Raw genomic sequence first — 14,146 nt, 5'->3', positions numbered from 1 at the left:
AAATGGTGCTTGAAGACGTTCATTGAATTTGCCTCCTGGATTTCCCGAGGCATCCTAATCCCCGGTTTAGAGACATGGTTAAAACATGCATGATCACCAACTTTCATTTTGTTACTGATGGTAACCTCCAATAATACTGTACTATCAGAGCAGTTCACCTGCCACAATGAACACATGAACCTCACCAATGAACACATGAGCCTCACCAATGAACACATGAGCCTCACCAATGAACACATGAACCTTACCAATGAACACATGAACCTCACCAATGAACACATGAGCCTCACCAATGAACACGTGAACCTCACCAATGAACACATGAACCTCACCAATGAACACATGAACCTCACCAATGAACACATGAACCTCACCAATGAACACATGAACCTCACCAATGAACCCACGAACCACACCAATGAACGCGATCCTCACCAATGAACACATGAGCTTCACCAATAAAAACATGAGCCTCACCAATGAACATATGAACATATGAACCCATGGCTCACCCGTGATGCTGATCTTGGCCGACCACTTGGACGTGCCGTCCAGCACGCTCTGCTTGATCTGCTTCATGTGCGTGACGTGGGTCGCCTTGATGACGGCGAACACTTCCTGGATGAGCTCGAAGATCTCGGGCTTGTTCCTCTCGCGGATCTTCATGCGGTCCTTCAGGACCATGATGATGTTCTGCGTGCGGTCCTCCGCACCGTGCTTGGAGCTCTTCTCCGCCGCCCCTGGGGGAGGGAAGGAGGAACATCTCCACGTTTACATCAGCACACCGTACGTCAGCACATCAGGTGCCGTAGAGCCGTGGTTCTCAAAGTTGTTCTGCCAGTGCACCCCATCTAAGATACTATTTTAGCTGAGTACCCACTTCACCGGTACAACAGTTTTTTGGGAGAAGAATAAATAAAATGTGCATTCTATTTGGCGGTGTAAAAATGAAGATTAAAACGATGCAAATACTGAGAATTTAATGAAAAACATGGGCCTGGGCTATCCTTATTTTTTATATAATTTTTGGTACCCCATTAAGTATTACAAAGTACTCCTAGGGGTACGGACACCCCCATTTGAGAAGCACTGCCAATGGGGTATGGCTTCCAAATTTGCCTTATAAACCAAACAAATCAAGCCCTGACAATAGCTGATCACGATGTCAGCGTAATCGTGGACACATTTATCTCGACAATGGTGATGATTCTACGCACAGGCCACGGGAGAGGTCAATAATTCATCAGCCTGCCGGGAAAATACAGAGTCAAATAGATTACATAGAGGGAGAAGGGGCTGTCTAGAAAGACAAACTGCTTTTAATATCCTCCTAAGAGATACAGACCAAACAAAGAAGGAGACGTAGGCAGAGGATTACCTCCCCTGCCAAATGGCAGCGAGAGAGCGCAGAGATGGACTAGATACAGACTCATTGTGATTTTAAATAAAGCTGCTGTCGGCCTGGAGCCTTTAAACAGCCACACAAAAACCCTTCTACTTTCCATTCTACATTCTTCATATATTCTGCATACATTAACTGCAAAGGATGCGTCCGTGCAGGCAGGACATACAAGAGGGTTCGGTGGGTTCTGCTCTCAGCCCGATGGTTCTGAACCACCCTTTGCTTTGCAAGATGCCCGACCACTACATCTGCTGTACCTTCCTCACTCCTTAACCCCCCCCCAGCCCCTCTCACAAACCCCCTTACGCACTTATTGTATGTTGTACGCCCTGGCACTTAATGCACACACTTATTGTATGTTGTACGCCCTGGCACTTAATGCACACACTTATTGTATGTTGTGCGTCCTGGCACTTAATGTCTGCCCTTATTGTATGTTGGACGTCCTGCCACGTATTGTACGTTGTGCGTCCTTGGATTTAGAAATAGTACTTTGATTTAGAAATAGTACTATAAGATGCTACATCATGTAGCATCTTATCCTAGCTATCTTTGTCGTACACGGGGAATGGGTTAACCTAGCGATTGTTAATGCTTGGTTCTGGGTTACTGTTGGTTACTGTTCCGACAGCGATACATTGTCGTTTCTCCTTCTTCTGACAAATGTACTTATTGTAAGTCGCTTTGGATAAAATCGTCTGCTAAACGCCCTGAACGTAAATTTAAAATGAAGCCTCCCTCTATCTATCGGACGGAGGCCAGAGAGGAGGCGGCGTGTTCCTTAGAGAGCCGCGGGGTGTCGTACTTTGGAGGCAATCGGCGTTGAGGAGGTCCTGGCACTTCTCGTGGCACTTGACGCCGCACTCGGTGCAGCGCATGCCCTGGCGCGCGATGCCCCACAGCAGCCCCTCGCACTCGTAGCAGTAGGTGGGCGTGGTGGCCGTCCACACCTCGAAGTTGTGCGGCGTGGTGCAGGAGATGGGGTAGATGAGGGCCTGCAGGGTCTTCTTGTACACGTGGCTCTTCTGCCCGAGGAGGAAGAGCGGGCGGGGACATAGGGTCGATGGTAAACGGACAGCGTTTATGCGATGCTTTTTCTTCTAACCAGTGGCCGCTTAAAGCGCTTCACAATTATTGCCCGACGTTCACCCAGTGATGCAAATTATTAGTTGAGTAAATTCACACACCGACGGCATTGTCAGCCACGCAAGGCCACAGCCAGCTCCCCTAAGAGTCTGGGTAGCACCATCGCTGGTGAACCTCCAGAAACCATTGCTGTTTCTGATGTATGTTTTTTAATACAAATGGAGTATGGTTGAGTGTGTAGGGGGTCACTGTGGCGGGCTACTGACCAGCTCTTCGTTGTGCAGGGTGCTCGATGTCAGTGCAGACGTGATGCCCGCCTTCCTGGAGTTCTGAACCAGAGACTGAGGGGAAAAGAGAACGCATCACTTCCTGTCGTGCACAGGAAGTCTATCGCTTTCAAAGGAGCTTTGATCCTAAAACAGTGAGTCCTCTAGGGCTGGAGCTATCATTACCACAAACATGTTCTCCAGAAGTACTCAGACACAGATCAGAAGATGGCCAAGAGAGAGTATGAAGTGACTACTTTCTGAATAATACCGTTGGTGTTACTCACCATAGCCTGCGGCGGCAAAGTCAGAAAAGGAGGAAAGGAAGAAGATGAATTTAGTGTAAATTTGGAGCATGAAAATAGGAGATTTTTGAGGAGTGACACAAAAGATATTCAAAGTTCAACACAATCACCTGCCTGTTGTGCAACAGTTAGGACATTTATGATTGGAAAACAGTGGGTGATTCCACATTGTGTGCAGTTGGGTTATTGTGTACTCATCATTTAAGGGAATGCATGCAGAAGCATAAAGGGAGGTAAATCGCCTCAATAAGAAGGAGTTTGGCTCTCAGACTTCTAAATCATCGCTGAATGAATTGACTGGAGAAGTCCTTCTCCTCATGTCGTACCTGGACAAGCACAGCTGACCATTTATGAATGTGGCAGTGAGTATGTGTTGAGGTCTCTATTTTTGTGTGTGTGTGTGTGTGTGTGTGTGTGTGTGTGTGTGTGTGTGTGTGTAGTTAAAATCCTTTGACAGGTAAGGTTCTAGGGAGAAATAGAGCAAGGGAGATAGAGAGTGGACAGATCGACAGAGATATCACGTGTGTGTGTGTGTGTGTGTGTGTGTGTGTGTGTGTGTGTGTGTGTGTGTGTGTGTGTGTGTGTGTGTGTGTGTGTGTGTGTGTGTGTGTGTGTGTGTGTGTGTGTGTGTGTGTGTGTCTGAGGGGCTGGCGTCAGTGTGTGCGACTGGCACCACTTTGTGTGGGACAGTGCGATGTATTGACCCTGACAGGAGGGTCTTGGCTATGAATGAGTCTCTGCTGGCTGAGACAGGGCTGTTTTGTCACAGGTCTGTCTGCGGAACAAATCAATAAGGTCACAGGAGAAATCGAGGGTGACAGCTGAGTACCTGTCACCAAGGGAGTCTCAGTCCCAGCGTCTCTGTCTATATCCGCCAGTGCAAGTCAGTCACTGAACGAGATTGCAGGGGAAAATAAAGGAGGGAGGAGGCGTCCCTACATCAGAGTGGATGCAGGTTATTATATGAGGTTGTTTTTTTTCACCCAAATATCCCTGCTCCTCAACCTGGGAAGCATTCATTGCTGCTTTGCAATCACCGATGCAGAAATATGGACGTAGCGTTCGGGACGTCAACCATTGGTTTGCACGTAATGAAATCTATCTATCTATCTATCTATCTATTGACACATTGAACCAGACTTATTAAGGAGATGAACTACCAACTGTGATCCTAGACAAACGAAGATTCTTTTTTTTTTTACAATATTTTTTTTGCTTTACAAAAAAGTAGACGTTGCTGAGTTAGACGCTCTTTCTGCATCAAGCCTCTGTGAGGGTTAGGGTTAGCCCTATAGGCTGTTAGAGGGACTACATGTTAGTCACTTCCGGCTGGCTTTCACCAACAGGTGGCATGGCTGGTGCTTGGTACATGTCTGCGTGTGTGTGTTTGTGTGTTTGTGTGTGTGTGTGTGTGTGTGTGTGTGTGTGTGTGTGTGTGTGTGTGTGTGTGTGTGTGTGTGTGTGTTTGTGTGTTTGTGTGTGTGTGTGTGTGTGTGTGTGTGTTTGTGTGTGTGTGTGTGTGTGTGTGGGGGGGGGTTTGGCTTCTTGATGCATAGTGCTTGCAATAGTGTAGATCAGAGGAAGACCCCTGGGTCCGTGCCCCCCTCTTCCTAACTCAACGGCTCTTCCACACACACACACACCCCCCCCCCCCCTCCTCACTTCTCAGTACACCTAGGGGCTTGATGACTCACTTGGCAGCAGGTATAAGAAGGTCAGAGACGAGTGCAGAGAATAGAAGAGGACGCGAGGGAGCGGCGGGATTCATTCAGACATGGCAGAGGTTGAGGAGAGGATGAGGAGAGACACAGCTGCCGTGAGACGCACAGCAGGCCGGGTCTGGCCCGATGGTAATGAAACTCACCAGATCCCTGACAAGAGGCATGGTGTTCCTCTTCCTGAGGTCTGGCATGCTGTCGATGCTGTACAGCGCTCCGCCCACACTGCAACACAAACACAAACCCGTTCAACCCTTCATGTTTAGAGGATATTATTGGAAGGTGGAGCAAAACTGCCTTTTGTGTCAACTTTCCTTTGTTTTACCTTTGATTAGACAATTCATTTTATTACACTGCTTGAGGTTCAGAGATAATGTAAAAACATTTTATATTCTTAGTTGAGTTGTTTAGAATGAAAGATCGATATTAGAATATCAATATATGGATGATCAGTAATATGAGTAGTTGAACTAGTAGTAGTTTAATAGTAGTGGTGTATTTCTTCAAGATCAATTATTTGTATAATATACATGATACAGTCTAAGCTGAAGCTATTTACCACTCAAACCATTCAGTTCTTTGTTTGTTTGTTCTTGCTAGCAGCCAACCTGACAGTCAACGTAGACAACAACAACAACCACATCCACGACAACAACAACAACAACAACAACAGCGACGGCGTCACCATCAACGTCCCCAGCCCCTCGGTCACGTACCCCGCAGAGAGGAGCAGCGATGCCATCCCCACACTCTCACCTCGGGCCTGTGGACGTCCATAAAGGGGTGAGTGAGACCATCAGAACATCAACAGAACAGGATTGCATTGTGCACAGTGTATTTTGAATCCCCCCCCCCCCCCCCAAGCCCTCTATAGAGCTACTAGCTTCCCCTAAGTCAAGCCAGGCCTAAGCTGGTCTTAAGTCACATTATAACGCTTGGCATTGAGAGTGAGACTTTCCTCTCATCTCTATGTTTTATATGTTTATTTCACGGACGAGAGATGTCTATAAAAGCGGCTGCCATGGCAACGGCGAGTGTTCCCCCCGGTGACACAGAGGACACTCGACCGGGGGGGGGGGGGGGGGGGGGGTGCAGAGTGCTATGACGAGGGAGATGAGCGGGCACTGATCACAGTCGTCAGAGCGGCGGCGTGAGTAACGCCCGTCACTGTGGGAGGGGCTTCTCGCCGTGATGTCGTTGGGTTCCGTCAGCGTCGGTGTGATAGACGTGATGTGTGCTCTGTGCTCCGCGTCCTTGCTCGCCCTCCAAAGGAGACACGACGACACGAGAGTGCGTGAGTCGCGGGGGCTTCGGTTCTAGGGGTTTTTGTCTGTTCGTTTAGCTCATCCTCCTCCGTTGTTTGAATAAGATGTCGTCGCTGAATGGTTTGTGTTTATCTTGAAGTGTAAAGCACTTTGCTGAATTAATACAATTCATTCTAGTAAAATAGACAGAGATGCCATTGCCGGCCCTGAGTGTAAAATTACAGAATTACACAGCGCCCACTGTTGCTAAGTAACCATCACGTACACATGCGTACCCTATGAGCTACTAAAAGTAATGAACAGTCTAAGCCACACCCACCTGAAGTCTTGCTCCCGCCCAATCAGAACGGACAACATGCAAATCGACACAGGGATGGCAAACGACTGAAAAAGTAATATAATGGCAGACAACACACGGGATAAACACAACCAATCATGGACAAATAAAGCAACAAAGCAACAACATCAACGCACACAGTACTGGAACAACTTGAGTCAAAGGAAGGAGTAGCAGACAGGTCAACACAAGCTAGAGAGAACACCCAGGAGCATGCAGGGGTCTGATTGGTCACTGAGCTCCAACACCACAGAGGACATTTAGACTGGAGACAGCAACTAGTGGAAAGATCTATGTCATAAACACACACACACACACACACACACACACACACACACACACACACACACACACACACACACACACACACACACACACACACACACACACACACACACACACACACATTACCTCTTTCAGCTGTAGCCGTACCCTACTGCAGAGGCGGAGCCAGTTGGCCTTGGCCCTGGCTGTCCCGGGCTCCATCTCCATCCTCTTCGGGAAGCTGTTGGAGAGGACAGGTGTTTATCCGGATGTTTTAGACGTCTGGATCGTGAATCCTGAATGATCTAGGACAGGGGTCGGCAACCCTAGGCACGCGTGCCACCACTGGCACGGGGCAGCATAATCATTGGCACACTTGAAAAAAATATTAATAATAATAATAATTCACAGCACAATGCGGCAGCATAATCATTACTACAGATTTTCTTTTTGCACTTTATTCTGTTTTGGGCGTTTCCTCCCAATGCAAATATGTTAAAATTAGTTACAGAAAGCAGTGTTCTGAAATGGGATCAATTAATAGTTTTTAAACCTATTTTGTGAGTAATAGAAAAGAAAATATTTAAAATATGGTTGCAAGTGGTGTTGTTGCTGTATGTTGTCGCCTTCACATGGTTTTGCATAGCTGTACATGTCTTAAAGATAGCTATTGATGTGGATGGTTTCAACATTCTCATATATTCTCGTTTTTTACATTTCTCACGGTGCAAATATGTTTTTGAATGAGTTTCTGAAACTGGTGTTTTAAGATGGGACATATGTAATTATAATTTATAAGCCCATGCTGTAAATATAACAACCAAAAAAACATTTCAAATGTTGATGCATGATTGTGGACCACATGGAATAATACAATTCCAGGTGTTCCGGAAAGGTTTTTTGGTCGCTGTATCATAATTCAGCTTCATTTTTTATATATTGTTGCTTAAGGCACACTCATTAACGAGAAAATGTCCAACTGGCACTGCGTGTTGAAAAGGTTGCCGACCCCTGATCTAGAACGTGTTGGTATTTCCACAACATGCCCTGACGAATCACCCCGTCCTCTCTCTGTTACCTTGTGGCGGGGGGAGTCCCTGGTATCCCCCCGGGGCCGAAGGGCGGGCTCTCCACCGCCGGGGGCCCCGGCTCCTCGTACTGCCCCTCCGGCCTGAGATCAGCCTCCGGGCCCTGGGGGGTCGGGGCCCCGGCCGCCGCGGGGGCCGTGGCGGTGGAGAAGGTGGGGAACGGGGGGCATGTGGAGGCGGTGGAGACGATGGAGGTGGTGGAGGCGGCGGCGGCGGCGGCGGCGGAGATGGCGAGGTCCGGCCTGCCGGGGGTGAAGGGCAGCTTGGGGGCCGACAGCGAGCTGAAGGGTGGTGCAGAGCCGTCGGGGCCCCCAGCAGCCAGGGGCCCCAGGAGGCCCGGGCCGGGGTCGGGGCCGGGGGGCGGGGGGCGCAGCGACGCCTGCTTCTCCAGGGGGGGGCGGCCGGGGGCGGCGGCCACGCCCTCGGCGGGAGGGAACGGGGCGGGGCTGCCGCTGGGGGGCGTGGGGGTGTAGGGGGGCTCCTGGTCCTCGCTGAGCGCGCGCTCCAGCCGGTACACGTCCCCCTCTTCCTCCTCCCCCTCGTACGCCGTCTCCCCGTTCCCGTTCTGGTAGCCGTAGCCCACGACCCCGCCTCCTAGCTCCGCCTCCTCCACGGCTCCGCCCCCGTAGAGCTCCGCCTCCCCCCCGTCGTAGAGGGCCCCCTCCTCGCCGCCGTCCTTGAAGTAGCCCCCCTCCCCGTCGTCGCTGAAGCCCCCGGCCGGGCCCTCGCCGCCCTCCCAGCCGGGCGAGCCCCCCCCCTTGCCGTAGCTGACGGAGGAGTGGCAGGAGTGGTACGAGTCGTTCTCGTCGTAGAACTCGGACCCCCGCGGGCTCCCGCCGTCCCCGGGGCCGAAGTCCTCGCTGAGCTGGGAGCTGCCGCGGCTCAGGTCCCCCGAGGAGGCGTAGCGGCTGTCGGACGGGCTGGGGGGGAGGGGGGGGGGGGGGAGAGAAGATAGTGAGGGCGGGACACACACGGGAAACCGCAGCTGAAGCGCACCTGCCTGAAGTCGGACACCATCAAGGCAGAGGGGAGAGGGGAAAGGGGGAGGAGTCCTGATTAGACATGTGACAGGGAGAGAGACGGCTTATCTTACCTATATGGGGAAGAAGGGGGAGAGGGTTTGGGTTACCTAGTGGGGGGATGCTACTACAGCTGTTGGTGTGGAGAAGGGGGGGGGGGGGGGGGGGGGGGGCGTTTTTTGGAGGAAAAAGTGGTCAAGTAGATGCTGGAATCCATCAACAACGCACACAACCACGTGGACACACACGCGTTCAAACACCCGCACGTACGACAACAACTCTGACAGACGCATCGACAACATCCGAGCACCGTCAAAACACCGTCGTGATCGATCAAACCTGCCTTCACAAGTGGAACCGCTGGCCAGTCTTGTGAAACGTTCATTTACAATAAAGCCAAACGGCAACACTTTACAATAAGGGTACATTAATTAACCTAACCATTCATTAACATTAGTTCATGCAGTTATAAGCAATGTTATATAACATTAGCACAGATGTGAGGGTTATGTTTAAGGTAAGGGTCAGCCCTAACCCTATTAAAAAATGAATACCATAGTTAGCACCATAACACTTGAAGTGAACATTAACACCATCCCCAGTAGTTAACTGTTGATTAACTGTAAGTTAATGCTTGTTACTGCACGAATTAAGGTAAATGAATGGTTAATGAATGTAAAGTGTATCCTCAAAAATAAATAAAGGAATATTTATTTATATAATGAATGAGGCAATTAAGACAAAGATAAAGGCCAGGGCAATAACCTGAACAACATTAAATGCCTTGGTTGTCTTTCGGACACACACACACACACACCCACACACACACACCCACACACACACACACACACACACACACACACACACACACACACACACACACACACACACACACACACACACACACACACACACACACAACCCCGCCCCCATACTCACACACAAACACCATTGTTGAGAGTCTATTGATTGATGAACAGCTGTGCTATTGGTTCAATAATGGCTATAGTGAGAGCAGTGAGAGAGCCTTCAACTTAAAGATTGTAGGTAGGGGAATAGAGGGCCATAGATCAATCAAGCTAAAACCAGCCAATCAAAAACAAGACATGTGACTATCACATCCTTTCATCACTAATGGTGGTATCTTTCAGCGCTTCTTCCAAATGCTTCCCACAAACATGCAGATGAACGACCGTGATATCGTTCTTGCTGTAGTGTGAGAGCTACCTCAGTCTCCTGGAGAGAAGTGAATGACGATGCTACGTGAAGAGGAAACGGATGTAGACTTTGGGACAGCGTTTGTGAGGCTAACGTCGCTCCATTACTGCGCTGAGCGTCTCCTGCTGTCTTCCAACGGGGAGGGCGCTCTCTGCAATTATCGACTGCAGGATTCTGAGAATCACAGAGAACCATCTCCCCCTCACGCTCCCACACACCGGAGGACGGGCCGGAAATAACATGCTGTCATAGAGAGGAGGACCCCCCCCACCCTCACACACACGCACACAGGCACACACACACACACACACACACACACTCAATCAAAGAGACTCAACCAGACAATCGCCCAACAATTACCACTCGGCCTCTAACTGTTAATTATCAGTGACACACACACACACACACACACACACACACACACACACACACACACACACACACACACACACACACACACACACACACACACACACACACACACACACACACACAGACACATACATAAATACATACATACATACATATAACGCAGAATAGTTAAATATTTTTTTAAACAGTTAAAATTAAGGATATACAGCGTAGTGTACAAAAAAAACATCTATAGAAAGAGAGAGAGAGAGACAGAGACAGAGACAGAGAAAGAGAGAGAGAGAGAGAGAGAGAGAGAGAGAGAGAGAGAGAGAGAGAGAGAGAGAGAGAGAGAGAGAGAGAAAGAGACAGAGAGGTAAGAGAGAGAGAGGGTACGAGCACATGCATGGAAGCACAGCGAGCGAGGAGGACAGGACAAGTCCACCACTGACGTCACAGCGAGACTGAGTCACAGGCCTGACGGGACGGGACGGGACGGCAGGAGGAAGAGGAGGAGGAGGAGGAGGAGGCGGAGCAGTGGGAGGGGCGGTGCAGAGACCCACCTATCGGAGAGCGAGCGCCTACTGTCTAGAGAATACTGGCGGCTGGTGCGCCGGCTCGACCCGGAGCCCGAGTCGAGATCGCTGCGCCCGTTGGCGGCCGAGTCTAAACTATCATAGTGTCTGGTAGGAGGAGGAGGGGGGTGGGGGTGGGGGGGGGGGGGGGGGGGGGGGGAGGGAGGGAGGGGGGGAGGGGGAGGGAAGAGGTAGGACAGGAGCGTCAGTAGGACTAAGAGCAGATCTTTCCCCCACCCGCGGCATCTCTCTGCCCGCCCTGAGCCGCGCCGGCGAGCCGAAGGGCTCCTGGTTGAACGGCGGCTCTCTCCAGAGAGGAGAGGCTGAGCGCTCGCAGGCAGAATAGATGGATTCACATTCTCACAGATCGTCTCCTCGGACAGCATAGAATCAACTCACGGTTGGAGAACAGCGTCAAACTCACGGAATCTAAAACGCAGACACTTTAAGGACCCAGGCCGAGAGTTCAACTTATTTCCGTCTCGAGTCCGATGAGTTTCTGACGCTCGCACACAAACACAAAAACTCCCACACGCACACTAATTCGAAAACCCCACACAGAGTGCCGTGTGTCTTCATACCTGACCTGTACACAGAGAGCCCTGTGGGCCTGCAGGCCTGTGGTAGGATCGGGGAGACTGGAGCTGGACGGCCGTCTTTCTCAACGGTTCATACACACATTCACACACCGACGGCGGAGTCAACCACACAGGGCGACAGCCAGTTCGTCGGGGGCATATATGGTTGGGTGTCTCGCTCAGGGACTCCCCGACACTCAGCTAGGAGGAGCCAGGGAGCAAACTAGCAACCCGCTCTACCTCCCGAGCTAAGCCGATCCGTGGCGTGGACTGGGTCAGTACGGACGGAGCAGAGCCGTACAACATTAAGGGAGGGGGGGCGGTTCCTCCATCGGCTCGCCCTCTTGGTGCTCAGTGAGCGAAGCCGGACTTTAGCCACGTCCCGAGATAAGCGAGCAACGCGTGTCAAACCGTGATGCTTTGGAGGAGCGGGAAGAGCCTACGATAGCCTGCAATTTTCGACGTGGAAAAGACGGATGGGTGGGCCGTGACGTCATCAACGGGTCTCTGGAAGAACTTCTTGCAAGATGCAACGGGGACGCCCGTTGCAGGTCTCAGAGTGAGGAGGGGAACGCGGAGACCTGAGCGACCGTTAAATCGGGGCAAACACAACCGGCAAACACACTCTAGATCTCAATAAAAAAGCATCAATGAAGCGACCCTGCAATATTGTCATTTCAAAGGAACTCAACAACACACTTTTCATTAAGGGGAGTAAAACAATATATATGGAAATGTGCAAAAAACGTGGAAAAGATTTAATGTTTTGGCATTCTCCGTTTAGAATAGCTGTGTCTGAAGACTCAAAGACCCTACATGAGGACTCTCTAAGCTACGTCTACGTCTCCTCTCCTGCACCACGGAGGTTCCAGGGGGGGGGGGTGGGGGGCGCTACCTCATGGCTCGGCCGTCGTCGTCCAGGTGGTTGATGTCCTCGCTGTAGGAGCCCAGGGAGGGGGGCCCTCTCATGGGGTACTGGTGCATGGAGGCGTTGGGCTGCGAGGTGGTGTAGTACGGGGGAGGGAGGCTGTTACTGGTCTCGCTGCGGTAGTCGCTGTCGCGGTCGTCCACCGCGCTGTCGGGGTCTTCGTCTGGAGGGAAGCACGGCCGGAGGTTGAGGGTCGTTTTGGAAGGCTTCCACATGGAGGGGTCGCTGTGGTTGGTGTCATTTAACATTTACATTTAGCAGACGCTTTTATCCACAGTGACTTCTAATATACATTTTTCAGAAGAAAGAGAAACACCATAGTGCTGTCGGTACAGTAAGGATAGGAGGTTAGCCCATTCCCCGTATACAACAAAGATTAGCTAGGATAAGATGCTACACAATGCTAAGTACTGATTTTAAGTCCAAGGACGTACGACATACAATGTCCACAGCAACATCCGTGCTAATAAAGCACGTCGAAGTACACCCGAGTTCTTTACAGAGTTCTGTTTCAAGCAGGCAGAACATGAGTGGAGGAATACCACGGGACTAGCTTAGATGGGGAAGGTTTAGCGCCGTACTCACGCTGTTGCTCACCCCACAAACTCCAGTTACCTGCCGGGGGAAACACAGGACACACAGGAGCACTGTCGAGTTAAACACACCACAGATAAGCCCAGAGCGATGTTGACGTCGAAAGACGGTGGCGGCGATGATACAACGTTAAGAAGCCTCGGCAAAACGCAACCCTAATCAGTGTGTATATTACGTGTGGGTCAGACAGTATGGCTAACTTGAATATGGGTACAAAACTGTTTTGTTTCGTGAATGATGCTTTCGTGACAGAGAGAAGACAAAGAAGAAAGAGAGAATGGCTAATCAAGAAAAGACTTAAAGATTCGATCAAAGTAAACGTAGGAATGGACGGGGGGGGTGGGGGGGGGGGGGGGGGGGGGGATTAGTAGGGGCCGCAGCTGTTCCGGAACCAACAGTCTCTGAAACACTGAGTGCCTCAGCCAAAGTAGACACATGTTGGGGCAAGTATAAACACAAACATACACACGCAAACACAGACGCAATCGCTCACACTCACTCGCACGCACGCAACGAATGCACGCACGCACGCACGTATGCACGCACGCACGCACACACGGAGGGGCCAGGCTGAAGGAGACACCAAAGCCTCTGCATGAGTATCGATGAGTCAAGCCTAATATTTGTACAGCTGGTCCCTTTGAATCCATCACCAGGCAGACGGAAAGAGAGACTGACAGACAGACAGACGCGTCATCAGACCTAGCATACTATGCCCTCTTTGGGACCGGTCTTCAAGCATGCTTTCTGTTGCCTCACTCACTCCCTCACTCCCTCCCTCCCTCACTCCCTCACTCTCTCACTCTCTCACTCTCTCACTCCCTCACTCTCTCACTCTCTCACTCTCTCACTCTCTCACTCCCTCACTCTCTCACTCTCTCACTCTCTCACTCCCTCACTCTCTCACTCCCTCACTCCCTCACTCCCTCACTCTCTCACTCTCTCACTCCCTCACTCCCTCACTCACTCACTCCCTCACTCTCTCACTCTCTCCCTTACTCCCTCTCTCCATCACATCCTCCCTCCCTCCCTCCCTCCCTCCCTCACTCCCTCACTCTCTCACTCCCACACTCTCTCACTCCCTCACTCACTCACTCCCTCACTCTCTCACTCCCTCACTCTCTCACTCTCTCCTTACTCCCTCTCTCCATC

At 50.8% G+C, this 14,146-nt stretch overlaps 1 protein-coding gene across 1 annotated transcript in view; it reads right to left on the bottom strand.

Moving 5' to 3' along the window:
* The window catches only part of unc13a (unc-13 homolog A (C. elegans)), a 46,320-nt gene that overhangs the window by 22,213 nt on the left and 9,961 nt on the right, over window positions 1-14,146 (bottom strand). The window contains exons 8-17 of the mRNA XM_060066299.1: window positions 12,986-13,015; window positions 12,368-12,563; window positions 10,883-11,002; window positions 7,722-8,651; window positions 6,791-6,884; window positions 5,494-5,540; window positions 4,924-5,002; window positions 2,755-2,829; window positions 2,208-2,427; window positions 513-740 (exon numbers count right to left, since the gene is read on the bottom strand). Coding sequence (XP_059922282.1) covers window positions 513-740; window positions 2,208-2,427; window positions 2,755-2,829; window positions 4,924-5,002; window positions 5,494-5,540; window positions 6,791-6,884; window positions 7,722-8,651; window positions 10,883-11,002; window positions 12,368-12,563; window positions 12,986-13,015 — 2,019 coding nt within the window. The remainder of the gene's footprint in view (window positions 1-512; window positions 741-2,207; window positions 2,428-2,754; window positions 2,830-4,923; window positions 5,003-5,493; window positions 5,541-6,790; window positions 6,885-7,721; window positions 8,652-10,882; window positions 11,003-12,367; window positions 12,564-12,985; window positions 13,016-14,146) is intronic.

This window comes from Gadus macrocephalus, chromosome 12 (genome assembly GCF_031168955.1).
Source record: "Gadus macrocephalus chromosome 12, ASM3116895v1".
Taxonomy (NCBI): Eukaryota; Metazoa; Chordata; class Actinopteri; order Gadiformes; family Gadidae; genus Gadus; species Gadus macrocephalus.
The sequence above is the reverse complement of the archived record's forward strand: the minus strand, read 5'-3'. Positions and strand labels throughout refer to the sequence as shown.